This window comes from Hypomesus nipponensis, chromosome 21 (assembly GCF_054491055.1).
Source record: "Hypomesus nipponensis isolate SF chromosome 21, ASM5449105v1, whole genome shotgun sequence".
NCBI lineage: Eukaryota > Metazoa > Chordata > Actinopteri > Osmeriformes > Osmeridae > Hypomesus > Hypomesus nipponensis.
The window spans coordinates 9,317,454-9,327,825 of record NC_140381.1 but is presented as its reverse complement, the minus strand read 5'-3'; the positions used below and the strand labels follow the sequence as shown (position 1 = coordinate 9,327,825).

General features: G+C 41.8%; 2 protein-coding genes across 2 annotated transcripts; one reads left to right on the top strand and one right to left on the bottom strand.

The window, feature by feature from the left end:
* The first annotated feature begins 2,768 nt into the window (after positions 1 to 2,768).
* On the top strand, positions 2,769 to 6,216 carry emp1a (epithelial membrane protein 1a). Its single transcript, XM_084685983.1, has 5 exons — positions 2,769 to 2,866; positions 3,772 to 3,855; positions 4,120 to 4,222; positions 4,629 to 4,769; positions 5,260 to 6,216. Exons 2-5 carry the CDS (start codon positions 3,781 to 3,783, stop codon positions 5,421 to 5,423), a joined length of 483 nt encoding a protein of 160 aa, XP_084542109.1. The 5' UTR covers positions 2,769 to 2,866; positions 3,772 to 3,780; the 3' UTR covers positions 5,424 to 6,216.
* A 136-nt stretch (positions 6,217 to 6,352) lies between these two features.
* f8a (coagulation factor VIII associated) lies at positions 6,353 to 10,081 on the bottom strand. Its single transcript, XM_084685982.1, has 12 exons — positions 9,959 to 10,081; positions 9,492 to 9,538; positions 9,329 to 9,401; positions 8,871 to 9,030; positions 8,695 to 8,763; positions 8,335 to 8,455; positions 8,066 to 8,158; positions 7,850 to 7,914; positions 7,535 to 7,616; positions 7,218 to 7,264; positions 6,965 to 7,020; positions 6,353 to 6,863 (listed from the first exon to the last, which is right to left on the bottom strand). Exons 1-12 carry the CDS (start codon positions 10,015 to 10,017, stop codon positions 6,782 to 6,784), a joined length of 954 nt encoding a protein of 317 aa, XP_084542108.1. The 5' UTR covers positions 10,018 to 10,081; the 3' UTR covers positions 6,353 to 6,781.
* Positions 10,082 to 10,372: the final 291 nt, after the last annotated feature.

Below are 10,372 nucleotides of genomic sequence, written 5' to 3'. Positions count from 1 at the left end.
AAGGCTTATGAGGAATGGCTTGTGGAATAAATGAAAGAACGTTTTGGTGGGTGGGTTTTGTGGTGGAATGCGCATGCTTTGGGGTTTCAGGGTGACAAGCAACTACATGCAATGTGGCAAAGTGTCGGGTGACTTTCGGTATTGCTGTTAACAGCTACACACAGGACAAGGTGTCTGGTGGCAGCTGCCATAGGAGAAGGGTGAGAGTGTGTGTGTGTGGGTGTGTGTGTGTGGGGGAGGGGGGGGACCAGAGGTCAAGGGTCAAGAGATCCACTTACTAACTCGGATGTTGGGCTAGTGGGTGTTTGGGTGCTGGCAGGTCAGGGATTTGAGATGGGCAGGAGACAACCTTCTCTTTGGATTGGATGTGGGTGCAATGTAAGAAAGATTACATCAACCATTTCATTTTACCATCTTGAAATGTACAACAAACGTCTTAATTTAAATAAAATATACAGATATTGGCTGCGTTTCCCAGATTAGTTAAGAAGCTCTTAACGCTAAGAGCTTCTTAGGAGCGTTCTAAGAGCGCTTCTTAACGAATATGAGAATTATTGTTCGAATTGCCTGGACCAAAAGTATTGAATGCAATTTTGCTCTCCTGAAACTTAACCCAAGGGTAGCAATTGTGGTTTAATTTATTACCTTCTCTTTTAACTCACAGGTATTGAGAAACATGGAACACCACTGATTCTGAAGCGGTTTGGGTGAAGAACCAGCAGTGCTTTGAAGCATACATAAGCAGGTCAGGCATTCACTGAGGAGAGGGCAGAAGTGAGAAGTATTAGTCAGTCAAATGGCCCGAAACAAACAACCCCCCATCCTACAAGTGTTACAAATGGGTTAAGGTCGCCAGCAAAACGCTGACTGTTAAAACGCACAATACACTGCATTTTGAGTCAGTCCACTGGTCCTTATCAAAGTTCCTAAAGTCTCTAAATAAACCCCGACTGCCCAACACTTGAGGGCAACTAAAGATAGCAGTAGGCCCTCACCTGGGAAAAATACCCCTGCTGAAGGAAAATGTCCTCCCTCTGAAAAACAGCGTGAACAGAACCAAGAGTTCTACCTCAACGTTCCGGAACAACAATGGCCATACAGGATGGCTATGACACACAACAACAACAAAAAACACACATATTCGCGAGGTTCCTGCGATAATAGATAACACCCATTTGGTGTGAGATAATGCAGATGAAATGTAGCCTGTGGTGCAGCTTTACACCAACACGTGTGTGGGATGGGTGTGTCTTTTGAGTGGCAACAGGAAGCAGAGCGTGTCTATTCATCATGGCACGTACCCCCAGGAGGACAAAGCATCTGTTGTAACTCAAGACCACGTCCTCCTTGTGGTCTTCAGAGAGACGCCACAATCCGAGGGGAGGTGGGACAGAGGCAGAGAGGATGCTGGGAAATATGCTAGGAGAACAGCAATAAAGGGGGATGTTCTTTGCCGTTCTTTCTAGTAAACAAGGATGTTCTCATTTGGAAGGGCCTGCTAACCTTAACTCTCTATGATGCTATACGTTGTGTGGTTGAGGAGAGGCTTTCACTGATAAGTTACTTAAGAGTAGAATGTAACGCAAAATCTGCGGACCATGGTTTAGAAAGATATGAACCAGAGCTTCAATGGGATCCATGTCTGGTCTAGCACCCCACAGAACTTAATTAGATATACATAAATTGATTGACTAAAAGTCCATCATGCAATACTCAGGTTTTAGAAAGAAGGCAGACTATTGTTATCGAGTCATGAAAGTTTAGTTGAAGACACATGACTTCCTCGGGGTCTTGTGTTTTTGTTGATTAAAAACTGGCTTTAATGACATCATTTAACTAGGAAATTGGTCACGTCCTCCTTATGGAATGTGAACAATCTTCACATGGATGGTTGGGTCCATGGGGTATGAGGTCATGACCCTTTTGAAGCCTATAAATGATCTTGAGATGACTCAAAGATGATTTTGTTATTATTGTTGTTTTGTCACTCTGATGTGTTTTTAATGGGTGGTACATGGGGGGGAGGGGGACATGCAATTCTGTAGGAAACATGAAATCACACAATCAGCACACCAACTTGTTTTGCATTTGCGTTGCTCATTTAAAAAAAACGACTTTGGGGAAAACATTACAAGAAAAAACAGCTGAGATCAAAACTGGAATTTTTCTCCACATCAATCCAAAAACAAACGGACCCCCAAATGGACAAATGTGACCCCATAGCTGTGATTGTTGATTATTTAAAGTTGGCGCACTTTGTAGCATTTTTTGCAGAATATGTTGCCTTTTGCTCATTAATCCTTGAGACCTAACTTGGTGGTGTGTAGACTGTATATAGAAAACGTATACATCAAAATGTTCAATTTATGTTACTGTAATGTTTGGGACATAGGGCAAACATCTCTGTCACAGAAAAAAACGATATGCAGGAAAGAGAGACACATAAAACGATATTACATTGGAGAATGGGCGTGGAGATTTCGGGTGTAACCATAGACTTATATACGTTGTGGCCAGTAAATGACTGAACAATTATATGCTGTAATATGCTGTACTAATTAGGATGCATTGTCCTATAATTATTTCAAAAATATAATACCGTATACGTAGGCCTATACGTTGATCAGTTAATAAATCCCCTCAGAAATCAATCCTGTGGTCCAACTAGAGTTTTGACAGGGAAAAAGTTGGCCATTTGTCTACTCTGAAAAGTTAAGGATATGGGTGGGGTTTGGGAAGGGAAAGGGAGGGAAGGGGCTGGAGAGGAGAGGGGGGAAAGGGTGATGTGTAGACCGTGAATTCGACTCTGGGTGGGTCTACAGTTTTTCAGATTCCAAATATCTAGCGTGCGTAAAACTTCTTACAGGTAATATTTGTTAACATTTTGTATAGTTTTGTTTAACGCTGAATGCATTATACTTTTGTCTTGAGTGTGTCTTAGAATGTAAAATGGACGATTTAAAAAATATATTTTCTTACAATAGTGAAATTGAAGCAAAGAAGAAATACATGGATGTCACTTTTGCGCGCGCCATAATGTCAAAACATTTTGTTCTTTTGCACGGATTTACAGAAAATTACATTGCAACAGATAACAGATAACATTGCTTAATAGCATATCATATTTTAGACAACGCGTATTCTCTCGTTGTTTTCTCGCGCTCTTTTCTTATATCCCAGCAATGGTCTTGACTAACGGAGGCAAAAGTTGCATTTCGCATACTAGAAGTTGCGACTAGAACACTTTTACATGTTTTGATTATGCTTACATCATTATATTAGTAACTGCACTTCCAACTTTTTGAAACAGCTATGATTTTTAGTCTTCAATAAACTTCTTATTAGCTCTGAATGATTTTAGGGTTGACACTCCTAATGAAACATTGCTTATCATGGTAAACAAAAATGTGTCGTTACTTTTACGGTCCGATTTGGTGATATGTGGCCAACATAAAACACATATTTGAACTCCCAGTTGGCTTTTGAAGTATTGCGCTCAGGGGGAATCCACCGCGGTGTTTGGAACTGCGAGGGGGAGTTGTCATGTAGCAGATGGTCCATGCATGCCGCTACTCAAAAAAACTGATTTTAGAGAACCTTACTAGACGAGTTTGGACTTTTCCCGTTTCGCCCTTTCTTTTTTAAAGGCACTGTGGCCATTTACGATAGCTGGGTCAACCGCCGTTACCTCACATCCTCTTGTCTGAAAAACCGTTACATAAGCCTGTGTAATACAAAAACATTGTCTATCCTTCCTGATATCTTTTGCAGTCAGTCACAATGTTGGTTCTGGGTGGAATTCTTCTTCTTCATATTACCACCATCATCCTTCTCTTGGTTGCCACCATTGACAATGTAAGTAGATCAGGACACTCCCACTTTCTGTTCCCTACAGTCAGTAAATTAAGGTAAGTATACTAATATACACAATAAGAGATTTAGTTTGGCACATTACATAACTCCACACACCTCAAACACCATTACACATTTTATGAAAGCGTCGGGGCCCAGACTTGCCAAACTGGGTGCACAAATGGCCGTCCATTGTGCACCGTGTCAGAAAGAGAGGGGAAACAACCTAACAAATGGATTACAACGCAGTGTCTCCTGTTTTCTCAGGCTTGGTGGTTCACAAACACAGTCTCCACAGACGTGTGGGGCCGCTGGGAGCGGACAGACTCCGTCTGGCACTACACCAACCTGAAGCAAGGCTACCCTGAAGGTACTGTATCTCCAGGGCATGGGTTCACGCATCGCTGCTTCTTTGGTTTGTTGCTGTAAGGTAAACTGAAGAAAGAGAGGAAATGAAAAGAAACAGAGGAGTGTATAACTGATCTGTCATTACTTTAAGTCGGCTTATTAGTTTAGGGTAATACTTGGTCGGTAAAACCCTATAGTCTAGACTGAAAAAGATTCGACTAAATTTAAGACTAGACTTAAGCTGTATTAGGGAGGACGATAGTCAAATTGTGATTCACGCAAGTCATTGTGTGACATATATGTTATTGGTAGTGTGTAAACAGGTGTGCTTGTGACGGAAGTACATTTAGGACCCAGTTGTCTTATAAATTACAGGTCTGTTCCACCAACTTCTTATTGAACCCTGTTCTCTCTTTCGCCCCCTACAGACTACCTGCAGGCAGTGCAGGCCGGCACTGTGCTCGCCTGTATCTTCTCCATCCTGTCCTTGTTTGTGTTTGTCGCCCAGCTTTTCACCCTGAGCAAGGGCCAGAGGTTCACCTTCTCCGGAGTCCTACAGCTCGTCTCGTGTGAGTCTACAATGGCACCTTAAAACAAAATGGCCGATATTCTTTTTTTTCAACAAACGAATATAAATATTTTAATATGGCTGATATGACAGACCTCCGATGCGTATGTTGGAAGTTATATACTGTCGTTTATTTGTAATAGAGGGACTGTTCTTAGTTGAACAAATCCAGATCATTTTCACTTGTATCAACAAATACAGTTGAAGTCACTGAATCCTTAATCAACCAAATTGTGTTGCACCAAGCAAAATATTTCATAGCTGCAATACCTGCACATTTATGATGATTTATTTGGGAATTGGTATAACTTTGTTGTAAGAGCTTTTAAGATATGCTTATTCTAACCTTCTGATGCGAAGATGTGTCCACCTCCATCTGTACCGTGTCACCTCCACTTCTTCCTTCTCCCCCTCCTTCCCTTCGTGTCCCTCCGTTGATCTTATTGTCCTCTCGTCACCTCCTCAATCTCTTTCTCCCCCCCCACCTCCAGGTCTGTGCATAATGATCGCCGCCTCCATCTACACCGCCCAGTTCCGCCATCAGGAGAAGGAGGAGGGCTGGTACGGACACTCCTTCATCCTGGCCTGGGTCTCTTTCGTCTTCACCTTCCTCCTGGGCGTAGTCTATGTGGTTCTGCGCAAGAAGAGCGAGTGAAAAGGAGGGAAGGGAAGAAGGCTGGAGGGAAGGAGGGGGATACACAGGAAGTAGTGTCGTTCCATCGTATATGGGGATGAAGTGGGTGGGAAGCGTGGAGAAGAGTTGAATCAAGAGTTTCGCCCTGGATCTCTAGCGTCTCTCTTTGGGCCCGTCTCTCCCATATTAGAAGTGGCCTGAGGGGAGGACCCTCACATGTTTTTTTCCTAAAAGAAGGAAAAGAGATGAGGTGAGGAGGAGAGGATGCATGTTTTAAAGTGTAATTTTGTTCACGTCACGTTTTCCCTAAATGCTTTGCAGCAGTTATCTGCAGTGTAGGCAAGGCATATAAAACAAAAACCTTGTATTGCTGCAAAGCCTTCAGAGAAAACGCAGGTTCAGTTTAAACGTTTTTTATTTTTACTTTGAGGGATATTGGTATGGGACAGGGGGAGGGGCAATGCATGTAGAAGGGGAGGGGAAAAGGGAAATGAATGATGCATGCAACAAGCGTGTTGTTGGATATTTGGTGCTTTTATATTTTATATAAAAATATTTAACTTCATTGCATGGACAAACAAGAGAGTAAAGGGTGAACATATACTGTATTATAGGGCAAACAAAACATCTTCTGATAACATCTTGTGAACAGTACTTGAACGATAAGAGAAACAATGAGAAGCTTTCCTTCCCAGGAAAAATGTATTATAATCTTTTTATGTTGTTTAACATTTTTTATTTTCAATTGAAGAATATTGTAATCATATACATTTTCGTATCATCAAAGTACATTATAACCATCGTTTTGTTTTGCTATGTCTTAACATTTGTATCCTATGTGATTTTTTTTTAACCATGTCCGAATGTGTGTTTGGTTGGCTGCTATCATATTAAAGTACATATACTTGTACAAGTGAACTTAAGTATTCAGGTACAGAGAATAACAAGTGTTTGTAACACCACCGTTTATTAATATTCAGTCATGGGTTTGTGTCATTACAATGGAATTCAAGCCATGTCATACCAAAAATAAAACCTTAACCAAAAGAATTATCACTTGACAGTTCAGTTCTAAGAAACATAACAGTTCTATCGAAATAATCTCATAAATAAATACATTTGTGCACATGAATGAACACATGAATACCAATAGCAATCCAGTGACTTTTGAGAGACATTGCAGTACATCAAATACGGATTCATTACATATGCCTACGCCCCAAACCTAAACGTACAAAAGAAAGAAGTTACAGAACATTGTAGTCATGGATGCAACACGCCCATAAAACATGAGGCCCTAGAACAGACCAAGGCAGGAAGGAATGTCCCACTATGTGCAATTCCAAAGGGGTGTGAGCGACTAACTGGCCTGTACCATCCTAAATTCCCTGCCCAGAGGGAGTGATCCTCTCTTGGACCACTAGGTGGAGAAGGTGGTTCTGCTCTGCTGAGAGAAGTGGCCTGGGGAAGAAGAACGCAGAACAGTGGAAATAAACAACAACATCTAGCTAAACAGTTAAAAAGGAACAGTTGCAAATGAATGATCATTATTGAACTCTCACCATAGTTCGGTTTGGAGAGACTTGAGGGATTCTGTGTCTTTCTCCTGGCAGGCCATCTGCAACACAGTTTTAATGGTGACTCACCATGTCAGTATAATGATGATAATGTCTGAATGACTTCACTTAACAACTGTATACCCGGTACAGCTGTTTCTATGTAACCTTAAAACCAAAGAAATTGATCCATTCCCAGATAGAAAGTCTATTTTGTTCATCCATACACAACCATCCAGGTTACAGCTAGGCCACTTACCACAACAGACTGCAGGAGCAGGAAAACATTCTCAGGTAGGAAGGTGACTACAGGGGAGACCAAGACATGATACAACATTTAATGAAAATTAAAGAACAATAATAGCAATATTAAAGAACTTTTGATCTGCCATTTCTTTAGAGTCAGAGTATAAAAATGATACATTTAGGTACATGATTTTATATTTATTTTAATGTGGAACTTTTTTAGTTGAAATAGGATATTATTAGTTGAACATTAGTGGGGAAAAGGCCTGGATATGACTGCCTCTTAAAATGTTTTGATTGAAAGTTTAGTTAGAATTCAGGCTATTTTACCCTGACTGTGGGGGTCAAAGGACTCCCAGGCATATCTCTCCAGGGTCTGGGCGTGCTCTGGTAACAGCTTCTGAGGCGGGGGCTGCAGGAACACAGGACTCAATGAGCACAACTTATCAGTGATCCACTAATAAGTATAGCTGTGGAGTGGATAGCATTTCACTGCAGATCAAGAGGTCACCGGTTCAAATCCTCCCTCCCGTATATCGTGTTGGAGCAAATGTCCACTAAATGAATGCATTATAATATATGCAACTTTCATAGCACTACAGTCACGTTCGTAATAACTACAACATGGTACTATTTTGGGCTTACCTCCAGAAGCATCAGCAAAAAGACTCTGGAGACCTCACACTTGGCCACAATGTCCAGAAAGGCACCTGAGAGGGTGTGGTGTGACAAGAGAGGGCATTACAGCTGAGAACTGAAGAACTCACGGTCTGGAATGGACGTCTAGATTTGGTGGTTTCCATTTCGAAATTCCACTTTATGGCGTGAGAGGAAACACGGGCTAGCCCATTGGTGCCGTACCGACGGGGGTGTTTGTGCCGGGCAGCTGCAGTCCCCTCTCCTGACACATGAGCTGCATCTCCGTCAGGACGGACAGCGCACCGTCATAGTCACCTGCCAAGCGGGGTTCAAATGAACCCAACCCACACTTTGTATTATGACTGCTCACGAAACAAGCAAAGACGTGATGTCCGTACAACAAGTCATGCACACGAAACACTTCTGCACACGTATGCGGGAGGATGATAACCGTGTGTTTCCTGATGAGATGCACATTAGGCTGCACTCACGGGTGAGAATCTTGCAGGTTGCCATTTCCCCCATAGACAACAGAGCCTCTATGGGAGTCTGTGTCTGCAACTCTGCAGCCCTCTGGTAATGAACTATAGCCTCCCCTGGTCTGTTCATCTCCTTTAGGTGACAGTGTGAGTGTCGGAGGGAGGGGGGGGGGAGAGAGAGAGGGAATGAGTGAGATATAGCAGAAAATGAGACAAACAGATGGATGCCGAAAGAGACAGACATGGATGATTATTTATTTTTAAAGAACGAGAGAGAAAGAAATAGTTCATATGGCATTCATCAACTACACAGACTGGGCAAAGAAGAAGACGGGCCGTGCCAGTACTTTCTGATCAGTCTGGTTCCCTTACCTTGAGAGCGTTGCCAAGTTCCAGAGACAGGCTAGCGGCCATTACTGGCTGGTTCATCTCGATGTACACCTGAAAGAAATTTGTGAAACACAGCATTAAACTACTTTCTCTGGAGAAATGTAGGGGAAAGGGGAAATAAAGGCACCAGGAAACATAAGAGGATAGGGAAACCTCACCTTAATAGCAAAGCTGTAGCAGTTGAGGGCGGCCTGCAGGTGCTCGTCGAAGCCTGGGGCTTGGAGTGCCCTATTCTCCCGCTCAGAAGAGAGGAAGAGGCGGGCAGCATCCGTGAGAGCCAGAGCCTCCCCAGGGGCATTAAACAGAGTCTGCTCACACCTGTGGGATTCAAATGGGATCAACATGAGAGGAGTTGGAATGAATTAAAATATATGTATAATAATTGTATGAACCAATCATTCATCCATATTTGCTACCCATGATATTGCATATCAGTGTAACACAACAGAATCATCTTTACATATTTTTTTTTTACCAAAATGTGTAAATTATATGCAAGCCGTTCTATTTCAACCACTCATGAATGAGTACTTAAATTAGTCAATTATACAACTGTCTTGAACGGAAAATGTCTTGAAGGGATACACAACATGGAAATTTGTTGCTGACTACTTACCGAGCCATTGCAAGATTACAGAAAGCTGCATACTGTAGGCAGTCCTGTTGCTTTAACTCTTTAGCCAACTGACCTAAATAAAACAAAGAATAATTTGATGTATTTTAATGTCTTCCCTTATCTTGACAATCAAGCATTATTCTTGAAGGTAACTTTGACTTACCAAACTGCTCGCTTGCTTCTGCAACATTTGGCTTCCGAAGGAAACGTCTTTTTAAATTAGAGGGAGAGAGGGGGGAAAACATTTTTCAGTATGGTTCAAAGCCAAATAGCTTGCTAGCTATCAAGGTGAGTGAGCCGACTAGAGCTTTCACCAAAAACCAATACACTTTAACTAGCATGCATTTGAGCAAGTTATGTAGCACATCATGTTAATTAGCGCATGTTCATTTGTTATCTAAAGCATTAGCTCTAGCTAGCTAGCTAACGGTTGCTGCCTAGCTACTAGGTTAATACTGTATGTTATGATGTATTAGGCTAGTGCACGACAGCTAGCTACCCGTTCAGTACTTAGCTAGCTCATATCATCAAGATAGATTAGGCCAGCTTGACATGCAATCAAGACGATTACGCACGATTAATTCCTAATGTTCATGATACAACATATGAGAAGCGCCATGAAAGCCTTACTTTTTTAGTTTATTAGACACTGCTCTATATCTCATCAGAAAATCCCCCTCCGCTGCCATGATCAAAATATAAACGTCAACAAGCCAACAAGGAAGTAAAGAGCAAAAGGGCCAATAAGCACGTTTTTTCTTCTTCTTTGTCTTTTGGTTTTAATTGCAGATTGCAACACATTTCAGTGAGGTACTTTACCGCCATCTACTGTGTAGGAGAGTAAAGCCAAGGGCTTTTCCATCCTAAACGGGACACTCAAATCAAAAAATAAAGCCTAAGAATCTACAAAATAAATAAATAAATATACACCCCACCCCAGATTCCAGAAAGAAAACAGGCCTAGAAAATAGCCCTAGAAAATAGCCCTAGATACCTCCCTACCACCAAACCTTTCACTCTGTAAACCCCTTAAATTCCAGTTTC